Consider the following 23,263-nt stretch of genomic DNA (forward strand, 5'->3'; position numbering starts at 1 on the left):
CATCTGGAAGAATTGCTTTCCATCATCAATAAATGCTTTCCTCATGCCTTCTCTATCTAGAATGATTGTCACTTTGTCTTAAGGAACAAAATAGTAACACTGTCAATTTAGAAATTTGAAACACAACAAAAACATCTTTCTGTATAACACAGATTTTCTGGTATTCAGGTTAAAAATAGTCTGAGAGCAGCACTGATAATGTAAAATTTCACTGGAAATCTCAAATCTTTCTCATGCTTTTTCTTTGTCCTTATGGCTTCAGTTTCAAAGTTCTCTCACTTTGTCATGTGTTGTTCTGAACATTTAATGAAAGGTTTGCACTGGAAAAGGATCTTATTTGCCTCTGGAATTAGGAGCCTGATCAGACTGAACATGTAAGTGTTCTTCAAAAACTGTAAAACGTTAGAGGTGAGATCACACAAGATCCATGATATTTGTGGTACTATTTGATAGGCTTAAAAGATACTTTATTTTAGTTATTCTATGAAATATTTGTAGGAAACTTTCAAGTTGTAGGCTTTAAATACTTTTTCAACATTGGATATTTGACTTCTGTGAAGTTGGAGATCTGTAACACTTGGTGTTAACACATGAGGACAAAAAAAACAATAAAAATTGTTTTACTAGAGAAGTGATTCAGTGGATGACTTCAGTCTTAATGTGTTTGCTGTACAAAAATTGTCATTACAGTGCATAAACAGTCTTACAATAAGGAAATAGTTGTTTGAAGGTGCTCTTCAGTGTAATGAGAAAGGCAGGATAAAGCCCTATGGCTACAAGCTGTAATAAGAATTGTGCTTATTTTAAAAAATTAAGCGTCTATGGGACCTGCCTTACCAACCAAAAATGTTCTCTCTCCTGTTGCTTTATTTGTGATATTTGTGGCCTATTTTCTTGATAATGTTCTTGATTAAGCTTGGCAAAGTGTTGAGAAATTTAGAGCTTCCAGCAATTTAAGACCACCAATTCTGGAAAGCAGTGGTCTAGACAATTGGAATTTTTTTTTTAAACTGATGCGTGTATTTTTTTCCTCTTGAAACTGCTGTAGTTACATCAGGTGAAATGAGATACTTCAAGATCTGCTTATGACAAATAGTGGTAGAAGCCATCCTTTTAGGTGGAAAAGGAGTAGGGAATGAGTTAAGTGGGTTATCCTACGTTTTGGTTATGCAGATATAATATTTCATCTTGTAGGCACAGGGTATATGCTTTGTGACTGAAAAGTGGCACCCATTTGACCAGGGCATATCTTCCCTCACTCAAGTGTAGAGCCATTGGACTTGTCCCTGCTCTCCCTGTGTGATAAGATGCCAGTTAGAAAAACAGACAGCAAGTCTTCGTGTCCATGGATGCCTTTTGGCCTGATTTTTTTATAGGATTGAATTTTAAGCTGAAAATCTTTTCCTTTTGACTAGTGAAGGAAACTCACCTTGCTCAAGGTGACAGAAGCAAGGTATTGGAGGCCAAAGGTCTCTTCTGTGAAGTTACAATGTTAAAACAAACTACTAATTGTTTGGGAACACAGTCACTGTATTATGTAATCTAGCCAAGGAGGCTAGAATAACTCTGAAACTTCACTTCAAGCTCTGGAGTTGTATCAAGAGAGGTGATTCTGATCTGTTTCTTTCTATTCTGATTCTTGTCAGGAGTAGGAAGAAGCACCATTGCAGGCTTGAGATGAGGCATAAATCCTGAGGATGCTGGTGCTTTCTTAGTCAAAGTAGAACTCTTGTGAGTTTGATTTTTCTTACGCTGTGTGAAGTATAAGCCTTTTGGAGCCCTTCTTCCAACTGCTAAGGTGATTTGTATGGTAACCACTTAACCAGGCAGTTGTCTTGCTAATGGTTTTTTTTGCTATTGAGGTGCCAAGCTGCTGTCATCCTAGTCCTTGTCACTTAATTAGCAAATGCTTTTATAGGGCATAGGCTACAGTGAGAAGTAGTAATAAATAGGCAATACTCCAACAGATCATTAATATAGGAATTAAAAACCTCATCTGTGTTGTTAGTCTTTACGGATTGCACCATTGGGTCAAAACACTTCCTCCCCACTTAGGCAGTTCTGAATTTTAATGATATTTACATATATTTGAGGTGTAGAGCACTCTTACTTTTAGCGGAACTGAAAATGCTTTGAAATGCAAGGTAGAACAGAGGGCTAATTAATATTTGTTACCTGAAACAAGTTCTGGTATTTATTGATTTATTTTCTGCGTAGAAGTCTTAAGATGTGTGTTATAATAATCTTAAAACATCATCTGAGGAAACACTGGGATTAAATAAAAAGCCATCACCAGGCAGCAGATTTAATGAAAGCCTTGTCTTTTGTAGTGGTGTTGAAATACTTTAAGAAAATTTTCGAAACTATACTTCCATTATGCTTCTTCCTGCAATCCTGCTTGGCATCACTACAGTAAAGTCTAGAACTCTCTGAGTAACACAAATTAAAACAGGGTGAAACACTTCTTACACAATGTTTCACTTTCTCTGTTTGGGTCAGACAGCTTCTCTGCTGAAGAAAGAAATATTTAGAAAATATGATAGAACTACCCTGAAAATGAAGGATTTGTTTGATGACTAAAAAGCCAGAAGAAAAATCACTGAAATAAACTTAAATGTTAAAAGAATACTCAGTCAAAAAAAAGGAACATAGTTTAATGTAAAATTATCCATTTTGAAATGTATATTTCACCTGTTTGGAAACTTGGCCTCTTCTCAGCCTTGCTGAACATCTGATACGTAGAATGTCCGAGGTAAATCTTTGCTGTCCTTGCAAATAGAGAGAACGCTTACAAATTCTGTCAACAGTAAGAAAGACACTTTGATACTGTAACAAGCACCTTGCAATAGGAGATAACCCCTGGTTGGATTTTGTGTTTAGTACAGTGACTGCTGTAGTTCAGAGTCCTTTGGGCCTTTGATTTTCTTCTGTAGGAAAAGTTGTGCCAATCTGAGTATCATTGTGCAGTTTTCCCAGGGCAAAACAGGTGGCAAGTTTCCCTTGGCGCTGAAATGTTTGTGTGCTTTTTGTCTTGTTTTCCATAATAATTTCTCAAGCACGGTTAAATGAGATCTGTTTAGTTTTCTGTTCTGGATGGAGATGTGCTGGGTTGGCAGCTCTGGGATTTTCTGTGTTTTGCCAGCTGGCAAACATGCACATTTGTGTAAGCTCATTCATAGCTGATACTGAGAGACAGGTGCTGATTTACTGTTCTTCAAATAACTGTGCTGGCATATGTCCAATATTAACATGACTGTGCCTAGAGAACAAGAGTGCATCACTTAAAATCTTTGTGAGACACCTCTGAGGCACCTCTCTGAATGCTTATTTACTGGTATTGGCAGCAGGGGAAAATTAAATATATTTCAGTCATGGATTTCACTGCCTGTGCCTGGGGAGTGTCTGTGATGTTAATGCACACAAATGCATATGTGTTACTGCCTAATATGAAATGTAAAAATGAGAACTGAAAACTATTATTGATGGCACTAACAGAAAAGAGATGCTTACAGTTGCAGATCTATAGGGAACGCTTCTCCTTAGCTCCTTAACAGCATTGGAAGTGATTAGAGAAAGGAACTCCAAAGCCTGTATGGCAGGGCTTTTGTTAATCTTTCCTGCTCCAGTTGTTGGTATTCTGTATGCAAGTGATCCAGAACTTCCTCTTCCCAGTAGATGCTGAGGCCGTATCCAAACTGTAGGAATGTCTTCCCCCATCCCTGCGCTTCCTGTGTCTGGGAGTCGCCGCAGCTGTCGCCCCTCGCTGTGCTTGGCACAGCCTGGGAATGCTTTCAGGTGGCTGCAGGGCCCTTTGTGCTGGCAGCAGCTCTGCAAGGTGGGGGCTCTCTGTTGGATGGTCTGGTGGCATTAGGGGTTGAGGGGAGGACAGAGGTCCGAAACATCCGCTGGAGTGATCGATACCGAGACAGCGTTGCTTTGTTAACTAATCCGGAGCTGACAATGTGTCTAACACTGACTCACTGGTGTCTCTTCGTAACTTTCACGTGAGCTGCTGCAATTAAGTCCTGCAAATCTGATTCTTGTGTTTCCTAGCCTTTATAGGAGATGATGAGACATAAGAAATTGTATGGCATATTTAATTAGCTACTTGTGTAAGAAGGGGAACCTAATTCTCAAGAAGAGCAGCTTCATGAAGGCATAAATAACAAGAAATGACTTGGAATTTTTGGTTTTGGCTGTAACCTGAAAGTTATTAACTGTATCAATTTATAAAAGCTGAATTATCTTCAAGTAAGCAAAATATGGCTTCTTCCTGCTCTCTTTTTATTTGTGGTTGTGGTCAAATTCTAAGTGCTGTGATTATAATAGTAATAGTTGTATGTCAGTGGGCTCTGTTCTGAAAGGTGAGACAGACTTCCTTACTCATGCATAGTAATGTTTATTTGAAAGATTTATAAAGGGAATCTAAGGAAACTATTTCAGCCTCAAACAGAACTTTCTGTCAAGTCTCCCATACAGATTTTGAAACAAACCCAACAAATGTGTTTGAATACCAATGATGACATTATTGGTGTAGTGGGGGGATTGTGTGCTCAGTGCCAAACTGTTCTTATACTGTAAAAGATAGAAGATACAATTTCTGTGTCAGGAAAATTCAGTCCAAAGTATTGTTTTGCTTCAAAAACATCTGCAGATTATGTAAGTATAATTATCGTTCATACAGGATAAACCCTTAGTAACATGGGAAATATTTGATCCTAAGTATTAAAAATTAAATGGGAAAATAGGAACACAGATACAGTATCTGATTATGTATTATCTTTGGATGTTACAGCAGTCATTTGCAGATGTAAATCTTCCAGTTTTCTGACAGGTAGATAATACCACCTCAATTTTATAGAACAGTTAGAGAGGTAAGAAAAGAAGTAGCATGCTCAGGGCTGCTTAGTGAGCTGAGGATAGCTAACATCGGAAATTAAGAACAAGCTCCCAGTTCTGTACTTCAAACTCAGTATTTCTTTTTCTTTCCTGACTATGGTACTACTCAGGTATAAAGTACATGGCTGAGCTGTTTACTGAGGTTGTGGTAAAACAGTGCTCACCCAGTGTCCATGTTCCATGTCCTGGATTGCAGAGAAAAATTTATATGGTTACGTTCTGCTGAACTGGCTAAAATCAGTCAGCTTCTCCACCCTGGGCTGTGCCTGTTTATATCTCATCTCGAACTGTGGAACAATAGTCCTCTGATGAATTTGTGCTTTCTCTCAAAATAAGACTGTAGTCTCTTTTTGCCTTTATGGCTTGATTGAGATCAAGTTAATGGCAGAGATATGTGCACAGATTCCTATCAATAAATGGTTTGTTTAAAATAAAAGGGTGCTGTATTTTGGGTCCTGGTTCTACATTACAGTGGCCAATGAAGAAAAACAGAATACAAAAGCAAAATTGAGGGGTTTTTGGCACACAAGTGGATTTACAAAGTATCAGTGGTACTGATGTCTTACTAATTAGAAATTCACTTAATTTGGAAAAAAATTTGAAGAATTAATTTGACTGTAGATGTGGAATATTCTCTAGTAACTGAACTTATTTCTTCGCTGAATTGGCAATGCTAGAAGTTACTCAAATTAGGACCTTTGTTTTACTAATACTGAGCTTTGGTACTAAAGGGAAAACAGTAAACTCTCCAGCTTTTTCTGTGTATTTCTCTCAACTCTTTTTAGTAGTAGAAATTAGTAGAGTCACAATTACTGTCTGGTGTTTGAAAGGTTTTGGGGTTTATTTTGTGCCTAGTTTCTGTAGATCTTCTGAACCTGTGCTAAAGCTCTTGTAACACATGCTGACTAGTTTTGTTTGGCGAAGTTTTGTTGCATTTGGCAGGTCTCTTTCTTGCTGCAAGAAGTTAGAGTATAGCAACATTGAGTATTACTACTCTGAAAACAGCCACAACCTATCTGACTCTCTGGCATCAACACAGCAGCTTAGTATTATTTGGACTGATGTGTTTCTTTCAGCTTCTATTTGTCATTGCAAATTTTCCTAGTGATATGAAATTTTTGATTTGACATAGGCACCACTACTATGAATACATGTATCTGACAGTGGGTACATTTTAGTGTTAAGAAAAACATTTCAGATTACAGACTTACAAGCAGTGTGATCTGAACTGAAGAACAGGTTTGTCTTCCTTGCTGAAGGAAGCCCTTTTCAATCAACCATAGAGTTAAAGTGTTCTTCTAACACATTCATCCTCGAGGCATGAATATATGTCCCTCTAAATGTGATGACTTGGTGGCTTGACTGTGAGACTTGGATAAAATAGAGCTGACCCTATTTTTTTTTTTTTTTTTTTTTTTTTTTAAGATTTCTTCTGCTGTCACAGCAAGGAAGTAGTCAGTTTTTGAGAGAAGTTTTGTATCAGAGCCAAATTGCTGGTCTGCTTCCCTATGAAAGACTTTTCCCCTGTCATTTAGTAGGCACTCTTATGATGAAGCCTTTTCTCTTTTACAGTGATTACTTCTATCCTCTCTTGTGCCTCAGAAGCTTTATTAACTCGGTCAATCAGAATTAAACTGTGTAACATTTAGTGCAAATGGCCTAGAATGGTAGCTAAGGGAATGTCTTCATCTGTTGTCATCAAAAGGAAAATACTTGTAAATGAAGATGAAGAGAGATATGCAAACTCAGGGAAGGTCAAATATTTGGACCAGAGGGGACTGCTTTTAAAATGGTGCTTTGGACACATGGCAGGAAAGGTGAAGGTGAAATGGCCAGATGAAGACCAAGGTGTGTAAAAGAATGAACAAAAAATTGTGTGTGCTAGAGCAGCAACATGATTTTATGGAGTAGGTTGTGTAAGTAAAGATCTGTAAATGTATTTAAGCAGTGAGGCTGGATACCAGAAGAGGGGAAGGTAAGGAAAAACTGGAAAGCAGTTAAATGAAGTTTTGGAAGAGGACTGTGACAAAATACTACCAGCTCTATAATGATGATTTGGAAAATAATGAAAATGCAGTGAAAAACTAGGAGAACAGCTGAAAGCTGTGTTGGCAGATTTATAATATCAGTATTAGGAAATGTTCTTCAGATGTTTTTTCCAGGGCCACCTGGAAAGGTATGGTGAATACAGATCAAAAAGTCCTTGTGAAAGATGAAATCAGGCTAGATTTCAGCTACTGCTTAAAAATACCTCCACTTCAGTCCAGCAGAAAGTGGAAGTAGTATAAATGTTTGGATTTTCAGAGAGCCATGACAGACCTGTATGACATAATAAATAAATAATAATCTAAATTATATTTAATTTTTTTAATAATAAAAAACTTTACAGCTAAGCAGCAAGCTGAACATTAAACCCACCAATTTTTGCACGATAATCCTCATGAACTTTATGTAGTGACTACTTCTCTGGAATGTGAGCCCTGCTCAATCATTATTATGAGATATTCTGTAAATACATTGCTATTTCTTTACCTGTATCCATGACTTCTGCTTCCCACTTTCTTCTAAAGAAAGGGGTAAGGATCAGAACATGGTCTGATGTGAGCAGACAGGCCATGCAGGTAACCATAGCCAGGACAAGGTACAAAGTACTTTAGTCCTGGGAGAATCAGAGTGCAAAGGGACAGTTTAACTGCCTGTCAGCAATAAAACAGGGAGGCAATATCTGGTTACTGTGACCTTGGAGATGGAGTCACACACATAGGTAAGCAGACTGAGAAGCTGGAAGCGTGTGCAAGGCAGCTGTAGGATTGTCAGAATGTTTCTAAGCAGAGACGCCATGATCCAGACATTCCTGAAAGCTTATTTGGTCTGATACGCAAGGGGCCCTAATTAATAATGTCAACAGCTTTAAAAGCTTCACAGCAATCAGCAAGTTGCATCAGTGAGAGGTTTGAATTGCATGAGTGCATCCCTGTTTATGTTGAGTATACAGGGATATGCCTGAGGCAAACTGCCTTTTAAACAAATGTTAAATTGGATCAGCAGTATTGCCAAATTATTTACTCATTTTCCTTCTGGAGTGGTCAGGTGGTTGAAACATCACTTCTATGTTTTTATGGCACAGAGGTGGCCTGGAAGGGGATGAAGGATTAAAAACCTAAATAGCTTGGCAGGGCTTTGACAAGGGATGCCAGGATAGACCCTAATTTTGTCTAGGGTGTGACTGATGGGTAAGTAGGCGGAGGGCAGAGCTGACATCTCCTTCCACCTTGATGATTCAGAGTTTGACCGAGACCTTAAAGACAGAACCTGTCAGTTCCTTGTTGTCAATTTGTTCTTGCCATAGAAATGCTGTTTGCCAGTTGTTCTTCAGAAGAGACAACATGGTTAGTCTTGGGTATATTCCAAGTGATTAACGTTGTGCTCTGTAATTTATAAGCTAATACTTGATTTTATTCATAATATTGAGTATTGTCCTTTTGAAAAAGATGTCCTCTCACCTCCAGTTCTGCTTCTTCCTCCTAGCTTTTAAAGGATAGCTAGCAAGAAAGGAAGAGTCCCTTTTTTCCCCATCTCTCCTTTGGTTTGATTAGGAATTTTGCTGTTGTGTCAGATCTTGGCAGAACTTCAAATAGAATTGCTGATGTTATCTTACGGTGTCTCCTTAAGTGAAACAAAACATAGTGTGATGTAGGGTACTGTTTTAGAGACCAGTTAATTGGACAGAATATGCTGCTCTATGTGTAAGAAACTCGAGAAATTTCCAAGCATGGGAAAAGTGATTTTATAAAGCAAACAAAAGAAAAACATGCTGACCTTGCGACTGAACCTTGTTCAGTCTATCAAGATTGAAAAGACTGCAGGATAGCCTAAAACAGAGGATGAAAAGTTTTGTCTTTGCAAAAGCAGCTCAGTTTTCTCTGGATGTGGAGAGTCAGACCTTTGAGAAGGAGCTGTTGACCACTTCTTGTTGCGTATCAGACGTGAATATCCCGGAAGCATGCAGGACACAGTGACCCAAAGAGTTACCCACCTTCTTTTCTGAGGTTTCCTTAGCTTAAGAAGAGCAGTCTGAACAAGGAGAAAGGCCCTATGATAAATTCTACTTTTACCTCAGAGTTGAGGCAGAAGAGCAGGAAATTTTGGCATGAAACTGAGTGAATTATAGAAATGGGCAAGAAATTAAGAGGTAGCTGGCAGAGTTAATGAGAAGGGAAAATACCGTTTAAGACCACATTCCATCTGAGTTCCTGCTCACCTTCTACCTCTATTCATTCCCTTTTGGCAGACCTTGAAGCTTCTGTGTTGGTGGAAAGCTCATTTCTGAGGAAGTTCTGTTGAGAGCATCTCTGACTGTAGGAATTAAGTTACTTCAAATTCTTTCCTGTTCCCTGAAAACCCCAAATTACTTCACCACAACACCCAAGATTCCTAACTTTCCTCTCAGAGGAAATGTGTTAATTTAGCTGCTGCTGTGTATAGATTCAAAGCATAGTCCTTTTTTCTTAATTTAAATTTACATTGTTGAAGTTTTCTATTCGTAAGTCTGTGAAAGCATTTTAAAGTTTTTTCCCCTCACCCAAGGCATTGCTCCTAGTAAAACTAATGTATAACTAAAATATGTTTTAAAAGTCTGTATATAGACATTGACCTGTCCAACTTAGTTTGTGCATTCAAATTGGCTGGGTATGCAAAAGCTGCATAAAATTAAAAATTAATGAAAGTACACAACCGACACAAGAAACCTGGCAAGTAACAATAAACCTCATCAACTTAACATGCAATCATCCTGCTTAAAACCCATAAGCATGCCAAACAGGCAAGACAGGTTGTGTTGAGAATGATTCTAGATTATCTTGTTGTAATGCACTAAAGCTGTAGTTTGACCAGTTTTATTTTAAAACCAATATTACCATGGAAAGGAGGAGTCCCATGCTTGTGAACTTGCTGTTGGTTTCTACTCGGGGCTGATTTCTATATCCTTCTCCACCCCCTTTCCCTGATCCTTCTTGCACTGGGATTACTGGGTGACTGTAGGTGAGGCATCTGAGGAGCTCGTGTACATAAGCAGGGGGGAAGCAGGAGGAAAAGCATCTGAGAGCTATTTTTCTACTCAGTCCCTCGATCTTGTTTACCACACTCACCTGTAATGTTTCCATTGCTACCCTATACTTGAAACTAGGACGGGAAGAGGCAACGTAGAAGCATTAAACCAGACACACACCTGAAACATGACACCCTTTCCTCCCAGTACATCCCGGTACTGAATTCATGGGCTTTGTGTCCAGATGAGAATGTTTAGCTGAAATATGCCCCTTGTTCTTGCAGATAGTGGTGTGCAAATAAAACTTGAAAATAGGTATCACTTGCTGCCTCAGAGCTACCAGGCAGCCTTACCTTCAGAACCCATACCCTATTTTCTTCTTGCATCTGCTTATCATGGGTTCAGTTGTTCTTTCTGTAGTTAACATATCACAGCTAAAGGAGCCTCTTACTGGAAAAAATGAATGGTCTTCTGGAATAAAGACAGATGAGCTGCCTTTGTTTAAAATGTAGGTAGTTTGTATGTACCTATGTCATAATCTTGATTTCAGTTTTAAATTAGAAAGCTGATGAGTCTTAAATTCCTGGAACACAGACTTTCCTGAGCTAATCTCCATAAACGTGAATGAATTTGCCATGGGGGTAATTCAGTGTTTTGAGAAGTACTTGTTGTCTATTTATGAGCTGCAGATACTGATGTAGGAAGACAATGGGAACATAATTTCCAGGAATACTACCAGTACATGTGTGGGAATGCCCAACTGCAAGGAAATTCAAAGGGTTGGCAAGACTTATGCTATTGTGACAGCTCCTTTCTAATAGTAGCACACATCTACATAACACTTGACAGATGGGCTAGTTTGAGTACCAAGTTAAAAATGGCCACAGTCCTGCATTTCTGACCAGGGAAAGTCACTCTGAACGAGGTGCTGGTGCTGCGCAGTTGCCAGAGAATCCTCTTGTTCCTGCTGACACTCTGCAGCCACTACTGACACCCTGGGAGAGGTGATCCCGTGTGCAGGAACCTCTCTGCTTTGCAGCAGGGGTTGGCAGGAATTCTTTCTGTCCCCTCAGTGTGGAAGCTGGATCATTGTCTATTTTCAGAAGTAAACACTGAGAACGTCCGAAATCTTCCCTGTAGCTGTAAGCAACATATAACGCATTCTGTGAACAGTGACAGCAACCACTGCAGGGGGAGAAAAAGGATATGAGTGGAATAAAGATGAATTTCATAGGTCTTGGAGTGGGGAAACTTTTTCTCTGTGGACAAACAGATGGCTTCCTTAACTTGTACTAAGAAGCTGATAGTTGAGTTTTTTTCAACTTCTCAAGGTTTCTGTCATCATGAGTTGCAAGAGAAGAGCAAAATGTCATTTCACATTTGCATAGTATGCTTATAGAAAGTCATCTCTGTGATAAAGATTACAGAAACTGGTGTATAGATCACTTTTGTCGTGAAGGATCTCTGCATTGCACTACAACAATACTGGTTCTTCAGTCTTTCTTTTCATATCCTTACCATTCTTTTGCTTCTATCCAATAGGTAAGGCACAGAACTTCAGACCAGGTAATGGCTTTGAAGATGAACACACTGAACAGCAACAGAGCAAACATGCTGAAAGAGGTTCAACTTATGAATAGACTCTCACATCCAAACATCTTAAGGTACACTGGCTTTTTTCTGAATCATATAGGTTGTCTTTAGTAGAGCTCTCCTCTTTCCAATTGTTACTTATTTTTTGTTGTAGATTTATCTGTTGTGAATGTGTTAGGATCAGTTGCTAATTTAATAGGTAAATGGGAGGAAGAAGAAAAGACTGAAGAGAAAAAACCAAACATGGACATGATTTTGGTATCTGGAGTTTGCCAGTAATGAGTAATTTATGTCAGAGAAAAACAAGAGCTCACATTTTAAATTTCTGATGAATCAATAAAGTGATACGAAGAGTGAAATTTGGCTTCTTTTTGTGAATTTAAATTATTGCAAATTTAACACCATTCAACTAACTTAGGGTTACTAATCTTAAACAATGTAAAGTGCCATAGGTGTTTCCTATTCTTAGGTCTGCCTCCTAGTTTTTAGCATTTTCTTATTGCAGTATTGCAAGGTGGGTTAAGAGGGACTGAAGAAAAGAAGCTAGAGTTGAACTAATCTAATTTTTGTGCTCCTGAAAGGAAAAGGGTAATTTTTCCTTTGCATTAGGTTACTGCATGCAAATCCAAAGTGTTCCAATGTGTGTCTTGTTATTTCTTGAACCATTTTAGTCTTGATTTCTCTTCTATGGTGATGTGACAAGCAATTAAAATAATTGGCTGAAGCCATAACATTATGAAATTTAAAGATGTGATGACAGTGCACCAAATGACCAGTTCTCCTATGCTGCTGTTGCATACCTGGGATCCGTTTCTGATCTCAGCTCTTTTTGAAGTTTTGGAGACACAGTGAGGTCTGCTACTTAATTTCCTTTTCTTCATTGTTCTGTTATATAGTACAGACATTCCTAAAATCCTTTATAAGCAACTTTTCTGATCCTTGAAATCCTATCTCAGTCTTCGTCAACTGATTTGTAACAATATGATCATGTTTGTTTCCTTCAGTATCTGTCAGAAGCATTTGAAATACCTTTAGGGAGCATTCCATTAATTGACATCTGTTTTCTATTATTCTTTTTCTTAAAACCTCAAGAACCTATTAACTTAAAGAATTCTTACTTGTAGTAAACTGTGTTGGTTTTATCACAATATATTTATTCAAATGTTGTAGTAAGCTGTCCCTAATTACAATTCTTAGCCTGTTTTCTCTGCTCCAAAGTGAGGTGCATTCCAAGCAACTCCTCCTTCTGTTTGTTGTTGTTCTTTTTTTTTTTTTTTAATTAGAATTATATAATCTGTCTGATTATTTAGGTTTCAGGATCATGAATTGTTTCTTACATCTATCTCCCATGTCTTTTCCCTCATTTCCTTTTTTCTGAATCCTTTGATAAGTAGCATATGACCCTGGGGACTGATAAAGCTGCTTTTTTAGTACAGTTTGTGGAAAGAGTAACTTTCCAAAGTAAGATTGGCATTGTCAGAATCATCAACTCAGTACGCTTTATCAGTTTCTTTATCAACTTTGTGTTCTTGGTAAATCTTACTTTAAAAAAAAAAATCTAGCTCTACAGCTCTGTTCAAAATGAAGAATTTAATTTGGGTTGTGATGAGGGAAAGTAGGAGAGGGATATCTTGACAGGCCAAAAGCATTTCGTTGTACCTTAATGTAACCCTGCCCCCTCTTGAATGGAATTACAGAGGTGTTGCTGAGAACAGAAATTATTGTGCTTAGTCCTGAGTAATTGCTGAAATTTAGGTGTCTTGTGATATAAAAGAGATCATATTTGTGATGTACTGGTCCCCTCTGGCCCTAGAGCCTATGAATAATTGGAAGTCAGCAGTGTTACACAGATGGTCCTGAAGGAAGAACAATAATGTATTGATTTATGTATGAAGCAGAAAAGGAATTTCATTTGTTCTTCCAGTTATTACCCAGGATTGACAGAGAAATCTTTTTTTTGTGTGCTCAAATAGGCAGTTATGAGTGAATACATCAGAAATAAATTACTTAAATAGAAATGGTCTATCTTTGCACAGTTTGTTTAGAAGAATAAACTGCATTTGATTTATGAATTGCTTGATTTGAGGCTTCCTCAAAAAAAGTAGGCTCTCTGGTAAAATATACTGCCTTTTTCTTATTGGTTAGGTAAGTCCCCTTGTTACAGGGGGCAAAGACATTCCTACAGGAAATGCAAATGATAGAACAGTACTTAGTTTTAGTTGTTCTTTTATTCAATTGTAATACACAGTAAAAACTATTACTTTTCTGTGTAGCAGATAACTTGATGGTTTTGTGTGTTAATTATGTGTCATTTAAGTTTTTGTCTAAATTTTACTGCAGTGTTTCCAATCCCTTTATGTCGGGGAGAAGATTTTGCCCCTCTTAAATGTTACCTGCCTGTGTGTCTGTATATACCTGTATATAAACACACACATGCAAGTATCTCTATTTAGCTTTCATAAATGTGTAAATCATTGGTGCTTTTACTAGTCTTGTAAAACAACCTGTTTCCCAATTTAGAAACACATTAAAAATAACTATTAATAGTAATTTGTGCTTAAAGTGGTGAGAGGTTGAGTTGCTTGTTTGACAACATTGTGCTGTCAGATAAGAGCAGCTGGAGTTGTATTGTCTTTAGGAAAATCTTCTACAGCAACATATTCCCACTGAAACATTTTCTGGGATTATTTTTGGAAGTTCCAAGCTTGTATTAGTATTTAAAGGGAACATCTTCTTCCAAGAAGTTCTAATATATAACTTTTCCAGGGGCTATGAGCTATCTCAGTTTTCTATTAAATATTTTCTTCACTTAATTTCTTTCCTTTGAAGTTCTTCTGTATTACTGAATAAGGTGTTTTGTCACCAGCATCAAGTTCACTTCTCTATTGATTAGTCACTGGATCTCCTCCGCATGCCTTGAAGGTGTTCTCTGATTTTTATGTAATATATCTCTGAGCTTCTTCATCTCCTCTGAGCTCTGGGACTACCTGCTGTTAACTTACACTATGAACAAGTTTCTTTCCTTCCTGTTGTTAGCTAGTAAGGATAGTAATGGGTTCTTAGGCTGAAATGTTGAGATCATGTTGTGCAGCTGTTACAGCAGCTGAGGGCTGTGAGGTGCTCTGCTATCAAACGGCTTGTAAAACTATGAAATTGGGTAGATACTGGCTTCACAGCCTCCAAAATTTGCTCTCAAACTATTTCAACATGTGCAACATAGCAAGTTAATGTTCTAGAAAGCGAATGTCAGGTTCATCAATGAGGCATTTAGTTTAGTACACTAAAAACTTCCTTAAGCTGGGAGCATGATTGTGTTTTTGGACATCTTGATGCATAATACCTCAAATTTGTTATTGAATCAGTGTTTTTGTCCAAGAGCTTCTGTGGTTTATATAGTTAAGTGTTAAGGAAGGGAGAAGTTTATCTTCCTCGTAGTGTGTTTGGCAGCCCAGGATCATCATTATCCTTTGGGTGATTAAAAAACCCATCCCTTTGCCAGTGCTCTAAAATATATAGCAACTTTTTATAAGTTGTCAATTCCAATGTGCCTACAGTTAATTTCAAGATGTTATTGCAAAGAATTTGGTATTTTTGCCATTGATTGCACTGATGTGACTAATAAATATTGCTGACTATTTGAAACTGCTTTTGCTTTTGTGCTGTGCGTATCAACTCCTTTTCAGAGTTACAGATGCCTCTTGAGGTTTTTTTCCAGGCTCTGGTCACTTTTCTGGCGTGTGAGTTTGTCAGTAGTTGCTGACTTCCTTCCATTCCTTAGCTCGGTAGAGATTACCTACAGGCGGGTCTGTGTTTTTACCTTACTGACACTTTTGTACATCTTGAGGAGATGGAATTGGGTCAAGGTGTTTCAGTTTCTCTTGGTGAGTTTGTTTTACTTGGTGGAGTACTGATCTGGGTATTTAGGCTTTAAAAGCAACATGCTTTATTCACCATGGAGTGAAAGCCTAACTTTAAATCTCCATACTCATTTCAGTATTTCTGCACTCAAATTCTGCTCTTGGCCAGCTATATAAATCCATCTTGATTAGAAGAGAGATGTAAGCGAAGAGCTTAGTTTTCACTTACCAAGTCCCCAGTAGGTCTACCATCCCCATGGTAGGATCATAAAGATTCCAGTGGTCAAATAAGTTTCTAATGTGTTTTCCATGAAGAAAATGAGAGACTGCCCTCTATCAGAGGATTTATTTTGGCAAAAATGGAACTTCTTTTCAGTCTGCTAAGGATATTTTAGAATAGAAGACTCCAGCTCTTGCGGCTACACAGGCATGATGGTAAAAAATAAGGGGATTTGGGAGTTTTTTTGTCTCCCTTCCCCTTGATTCCTATTTCAGCTAGCAGATGTGATTCTAGAGGCAGAGGAGGTTTTAACTACAATGTAGTAACTTTTCATTCAGTCACTGTCTGGTGTTCATAACAAACTATGTATGAGAGCTGCTTATCTTTTTGGTTTGCTGTTTTTTTCCCCAGGGTCCAGGTTAGGGACATTTTAGGAGTGGGCAGGGCAGAAGCAGACGAATGGTGTTCAAGAAGTGTTTTATTCTGTTTCTTCCATTAACCTCATCTCCTGTCTCCATCTCTCTCCTGCACACAAGTTAAACATGGAGAACTAAAATGCTTTTCTACCACTGATCTACATTTCTTCCTGCCTTGGATGTGGGATGTGCTGGTTTTATCTCCTCTTCCCTCAGACAGATGGTGAGAGGAGGTGTGGAAAAGTGAGCTGAGGCTGGGGTTTGTACCATGTGATGTTTACTATAGCCACTTTAATATAGGTTAGCTGATACATGGCAAGACTGTAATTGCTGGGGTTAGGGAAAGCAGGGGTTTGGAGCATTTATCTACTTCCTTATTAGCTTGTGTCCTATTTAAAGTGCAGTGCTGTTCAAGGATTGGGTTAGATCAGGTACTGTGGTTATGAAAAGTCTGGTTTATGCTTGTAAATGTGTTTTACCATTTTGCTACTTCTCTGAATGCTGATGTGCTGCTGTAGCCATGAGTTTTTACCTAAATCAAAGTAAGAAAATAGGTCTGGAAAGGACTCAAATCTCCATCCTTGTGTCCTGAGCTTGGGAGCCTTCAGGCTGCAGCCTGACAGACCTGATACCTTTCCTTTTTGGTAATATCTTACAGGTGTGTTTTTCTCATACAAATGAAGTGGTGTGCTACCAGAGATTCTCCATCTCTTGTGCTGTCTCTTAAATTAGTGTATCTTCAATTTTGAGGTAGAATTTCAGTCTTTAGTATCACTATTGTTTGCATGAAAAAGTATTTCTTTATTTGATCTGTACCTTGGGGACTTAATTTAAAACATTCTGTACACAGAAAGTCTTAGCTCATGTCTTAAGTGTTCTCATGGGAGCACTTGGAGGTATTGCTGTGTGTTTGGCTGTGAGTGTGCAGGCAGATTGACTCATTGATTAAATCCACCTTCTTGTGTGTGCAGGCACACAAATAAGCACACTGTGTGTGTATTCCATGAACTCCTTTCAAGGAGAATTTTATTTCATCTCCTTTGAGACAAATCTATCACCCTGGGAACACAATACCAGAGATTTTTTGTGCGTGTAGTTTTATCTGTTCAAACCTTCCTATTCGTGAAATTGCTTGTGATGGACTTTGTTACAATAGCCAGAAGGATGGACTTTGTCTTTTAGCATCCTGTACTGAACAGTGCTTTAACAGGAAAGAAAATAGCTTTTGCTTCTCTTGGTGTAACGTGGTTATCAAAAAGGAGTGTTTTAGAAATACAGTGTACAAGGCAGCAGAAGAGGCTGTATGTGTTGTGTATAATATGTTGCAGAAATGATAGATTAAATGCATTACCTCTGTCTAGAATCAAAATGCAAGTGTAGAAAACTTAAAATACGTTTTTAATCTAGCATGGTGCCTAAACCATAAAGGAGGACCTTAATGTAGGCTTGATGCTTTTAGTCACCCTCTTCCTTTTCCAACAGTCAGTGCAATGAAATAAGCATATGTCTTCTGACCCTTTGTCTCTGTTACTGAGCTTGTACTACAGACTTTTGCATTGGTGTGTTTGGTTTGTTTCTTTTGTTTAGTGTTATCAAAATGCTGCATTTTCTCATACAAGCGGTAAACTTTTGAGGGCATCAATTTCTTTTGTTGAACTGTAGCTGCTCCGGGTTTATCCACAGAACAGGAATGTGTCCCAGTGAAGTTCTTTTAACTGGAAGCATGTGTTCAGTGTCTGGATATTCACAGAGGCTATATGATCTGGATATTAGTTTTGCTTGATAAATTAAGGCAAAGATTGCAGACTGAGGCTACAGTATTTAGTCTCCCATTTTCTGTCCAGGAGTTTCTCCCTTGCCATCTGAGTGAACTGGAAGTAGTTTGTGTAACTGCTGTGAGGGGCTAAGAAATATCCAGACTTCTCTTGGTCTTGTTTAGGAGGACAGGTTTTCCAGATTGATTGCTTATAAAATGAGATTTCTAACAGCTGTATAGATTGCTGACATTTAGAAAGCATTAGGTGGTGGAAATGTGCTGCACTGTATTTAGTTGGGTGGACTTGAGTATCATCTTTCCTATTTTCAGCTTCTAGGAAAACTCTCCCAACCAGATTTGGAAGTGTTTGCTGATAAGGCCAGATACACTGTCTTGAAAAGAAACTTCCTTAAATTTGCAAATAGTCTCCTGTTTTGTGGATGACTGGCTTATTTGAGCTCCTTCCAACTAGAAATGCTTATAGGAAGTGTAACCTTTGGCTGACAAGACATTCTGCTGAAGTTCACCTACAAGCACATTTTGGCTCAAGAGACAATGTGTCTAGCCAACAGGAATAATCTCAGCTGTGCTGGACCAGCATGTCAGCTTCCTATCCACAGAACTTGGAATCTCATCTGGGACAATCTCAGAAATTGAAACCATGCTAAATCTTGCTTGGTAATTGTATTTCCCGGTAGCAGCTGGGTGTATTATCTTTTAGTGAAAATCCTTTCTGACAATGTTTTGTAGCAGTTCTTGGCTTAACCAACTGGCTTATTATTGCTTGATAAAACAGCTAAGCAGAAGTTTTCCAGGAATTTGGATCACTATAGGTCTGTTCTATCAATCTATTTTCCAGAGCCTGAAAACTGAGATTCATTCACACAAAGTTTAAATGGCTTCAGTATGTTGCTTGTAAACTCAGTAATTCTGTCTTTATCAGTGTATCTGGTTTCTCTTTTTCTGGGTAATAGTTTCTAAATATGTGGGGTTTATAAATGTGTCTTTATGTCCAGCTTTTTTTCCATGAGATCATGATATGGAGCTTTGTTTTTGATTTAAAGTTAGAAATGTATGTCTATTTCTTAGTAGAAATCCTAAGCATTTAAGAATTTTTAAACTCTTGGTAACTTGATTCAATGTGTCTTGGCTGCCTTAAGCATAGGTTCACAAAGGTAATGAATATGTTTCCATTGAGACTTCGCTTGACCGAAACAGGTTGGCAGAAAACGTTAAATTCTACCAGTCTTTAAGTGACAGTGATGTTTTTCCTGTTTGGTAAAGACGAGACAAGAAATTAAGTTTTTCCAAAATTTTGATAAATTCTTAAGTGTGTTTTGGAATTAAGTGAAATACAATGAATTCTTAATTTGTAAGTAGTGTGAAACACTGTTACAAAGGAAGAATAGCTCTATAGATGAAAACATTATTCTTTTAAATTACTTAATCTCAGCTTTTGTTGAATGAAAATATTGCCATAGAAGGTTAACTTTGTGTAATTGATAGAGAAAATAATACAGAAAATAATACTTTAAAAAGTTGTCTTATAGAAGAATTAAATATTGGATTGGTGTGCTTCCCACTTTTGCTTGTGAATAAAGCCATTAACGCCATGCCTGATAGCTCTGGAGACTTTCAGAATGCACTAAGAAATAGATGTCTGCTCTGTAAAAGTCTGGGTTTCATCATCTCAGGAAGCTTAATTTGTCAACTTCTTTACAAAATTGTTCATTGCTGTATGAAGTGAAACTCAGGAACAGCAATGTTTTGCGTAGATGGTGTATCCAAAAGAAGCTTCTTCTCTTTCCTCTGAGTACCTGATCATGCCTTATGATTCTACATTAAACAAGAGGAATTGGATTTTCAGTGTCTCTAATTAAAATTCCTATATTCAGGGAATATTGTTTGAGGTGAGAGCAGGCAGTAGATGTTCTAACACAAGTCTTGCTGCTTCTCTGGTTATAAAAACAGATTTCCACAGCTCAGCTTATGCAAAGGACCTTACTTATATTATTTTTCTTTGGCTGCTTGTAATTTACCAGTCAGCTGTTAGACAAGAGAACAGTGAGGATCATTCATTTCTTCAAAAGCAGCTTAGCTGAACTAGCACTACGTGTCTTTCATCATTTTGTTTTTAAATTCGGAAGTGTTTCAGGATATAAAAGGTCCTTTTCCTTTGAGTTGTTGTCCACGAGATTCCTGTCACATTTAATGAGATCCTACATGTCTACCTCTTACTTGCAAAATGGAAATTTCTGAACATTATGGAAATGACAGACAATTTGTTTTTGCTTGCCAAGACCAAAATCTAAATGCCAAAACTGAGAATTAGATAATCTATAAAGAATAAACACTTGTACTCTGCAGGGAAGGCTCTAAAAAGTTTAAAATTTCAGCTTTACTGAACTTTCTCATGGGAGATGTTTACTAGTAGTATTATTTTGCATTTTGTCACTTTTAAGTTCAGCTTGTATGGTGGTAAAAATGAGCTTTCAGTTGTTTATGGCACATTCTGTTGCTTTCCAGACAAACCCAAGGGTGGCAATCATTACTGTTCACAGCGGGAGTCTGAAAATTGTGCAGTGTAGGTAACATTTGTGGAATGCTGGATGCTATTGAAACTTGCTTCAATCCAAGAAAGAGGAGTTTGGGAACGGGAAGTATACATTGCATATGTGCCCTCATATTCCTGAGTGGTTAAGAATAGGATAGGAAGAAACATCTTTATGCTTGAACAGCAAAATGCAAAGGGAAGTAATTTTCTGTTTATGCAGACCAACAGTGGTTTACTTGGCTTAAACTTCCTTAAAACAGAATTCGGAGACTGCTCCTTTCTGCATAAATCATTATATGCTGGCCTTTGCTTATAGTCAAACTAGTAACTTTCCATTTTGAGGTTGAGCTGTCTCCTGTGCTCTCTTGGAACTGCTAATTCAAATTATATTGTAGTGTAGATACATGGTTTTGTTTTGTGCTGAGATGTTTAAATAATCAATGGTGAGGTATGCAGTGTCTGTGAGGCTGAATTTTTTCTCTTTTTTACTTTTCTGGTGTATCTTATATTAGTTTCTTTAAAGAACAAAAAAGAGGGGGGGAAAAAAAGCCCAAACCACTTTTCTTTTCTTGTTTCTTGTAGGTTTATGGGTGTCTGTGTGCATAAAGGACAGCTGCACGCTCTTACTGAGGTAAGGCTATTTCAAAATATACATACTGAATATGAAATACTCAGTTCTCGGGAGAGATTCTGCAATTGCCATTCACCTTGAGTGAAGTTTCTTTTATGGTGACTGGTGAGTTAATCACTTGCTATTTTCTATGCTAAGGGAAGACTGCAGAATCAGTCCTCAGAACTCCACTCACAGCCCTTGTATGTCTTTTTTCCTCATAAGCATTTATTGAGGTGGAAGAAAAATCACAGTAAGAACATAAAACTTCACTGATAATGTTCTAAATGAGAGATGTGCACTACCACTGAGCTGCCCCATAATATTGTTTCAGTGGCATTGCATTGTATTTAAGTCTTATTTATACTGCAGTTGTACCTTTTGCAAGTGAATCTATAACCTTTCAGCTGGGTCATATTGTATTCAGCCCCTACCATTTTCATATTACAGGTTAATCTGGGTACCATAAAAAGGAGTTATTCCATTGCCCAGGTACCCTGGCGAAGATCTAGGTATCAAATGGGAAGCTGAAGTTTCCATTCATATGAATTCCCACCCAGCTTTATTGAGTTGTGTGTTTAATCCCCCTGTAAACTGCTCAGGAAAAACAAGAAGAGAGTATTCTCTTGTTAGGAATAGTGTTGCCTGTTTTGAGTCAAAATCAATAGAATGCTTTGCCCATTGTATTGGTTTGAGTACAGACTGAAAGAAAACTCATGGTTTGTAACGTTAATGTTTCTTATTTTCTTCTGTGTTGTAAGAACTGCTCAATTAAAAGATTACCCTTTCCCACCCTGCCAAAGACAAGTCTGTTATTAATTAGCAATTTAAGCAGGTTCCTGGTATGGTGTGCTTGCCAAGAACTACTGTAAAATGAGGAGACCGGGGAGCTGTATGCCAATTAGCAGGATATGTGTCACCATCACTTTCTGTAACTTACGTATGCAACTCTGAGGCAGAGAGGCACATATGTGGGCAGTGAATTTCTTCACCTTCTGGGGTGACAATTTTGCAGTTCTCATTCTAGCTGCTGTTGGAGTGATGCACTCTGGTTCAGTGTCTGTATTTCTAGTGGAGCAAAGGTAAAGACACTTCCAGAAATGTCGACATACAGCATGCTTGAGCACTTTGCTAAGACAGGGACAGTTTATTTGATTTTTTTTTTCTCGACTTTTTTTTTCCCCCCCTCTCCCTGTGCTCAGTAGAGGAAATACTTCTAAGATGGCTGATCAAGTTCTTCAGGCAGGCTTTGCTAACATTATTGCTAATTTCTTTCGAATATCCGATCAATTAAAACAGGGAGGTTTTGGGCCATTCCACTCACTAAACATTATCATAGAAGAGGTGGAGCTTCATAATGCTTTGTCGTACCAAAAATTGGAAGATTTTGCTCAATGTGGGTTTTTTTTGTTTGGTTGTTTTTTTCCCGTCCTTCACAGCAGTTGCTTACCATTTAAATAACCCTCCCCACCCAAAAAGCCAAGAAAATGAAAACAGCACAGATGCTTCCTCATAGTGAGCTAACTTTGTAGCTGCTGCTTTGTGCAGCTATTTTTGAGTTCTTGGCAAGCAAATAAATCTAAGAAAGACTTCAAAGAATAACTTTTTATAGTTATAATTCAGAATAACAGAAGAGATTCTTGAACCATCTTGAGACCAAAAACGAAAAGTTTTACACTGAAGAAGTTTGCTGCAACATTTTGAAAAACAGAATAGCTTTAGTGACATATTATAAAAGTGTAATTAGTGATTACTGCTTTTCTTCTGTGGACAGAGGTAGGCATTTAATGCCTTCAACAGGAAAATCTATGACAGAAATTGATGTAGGGAATCCACACACAATTTTGCCCAGTGCCATAACTATTTTTTGATTTTAGAGAGCTTTTAGAAGTTAAAAACTGTTTATGTTCCAAGTGTCAGAATTAATTGTCTTTTCTAGCAACAGTAGTGACATTTTTCATCTTCAAGTGTGTGTAGAGTAATAGTTGAATTCTGAAGACTTCTGGAGGTTGGAGAAGGGGGCTGAAATTATGAGCTGAAGGAGTTATTAGTAAGACAGGCAGGGTGAATCACCAGTTCAAATATAGCCCAGGAGGATAAACAAATCAGCCACTGTCGTGTGGCTTTTTTCAGCTTGTGGTCGAGAAAGGTGGCCTCCTTGCTTCCAGTGCTCAGCATAATTGACACCAGCCTGGCCCTACAAGTGCTCAGAACTTCTGCCAGGGTTTCAGTTCTTTGGAGATGAAACTGTTGATTCAGAGACCCGTTGGTCAATAGGTGTCTGAGTCACTGCAGGGAGAATCCTCTCACG

The 23,263-nt window shown here is 38.0% G+C and overlaps 1 protein-coding gene across 1 annotated transcript in view; it reads left to right on the forward strand.

Moving 5' to 3' along the window:
• The window catches only part of TESK2 (testis associated actin remodelling kinase 2), an 80,026-nt gene that overhangs the window by 15,572 nt on the left and 41,191 nt on the right, over positions 1–23,263 (forward strand). Inside the window, exons 3-4 of the mRNA XM_039555786.1 lie at positions 11,489–11,610; positions 20,925–20,973. Of these exons, the coding sequence (XP_039411720.1) occupies positions 11,489–11,610; positions 20,925–20,973 (171 nt within the window). The remainder of the gene's footprint in view (positions 1–11,488; positions 11,611–20,924; positions 20,974–23,263) is intronic.

This window comes from Corvus cornix, chromosome 8 (assembly GCF_000738735.6).
Source record: "Corvus cornix cornix isolate S_Up_H32 chromosome 8, ASM73873v5, whole genome shotgun sequence".
In the NCBI taxonomy this organism is placed as follows: Eukaryota; Metazoa; Chordata; class Aves; order Passeriformes; family Corvidae; genus Corvus; species Corvus cornix.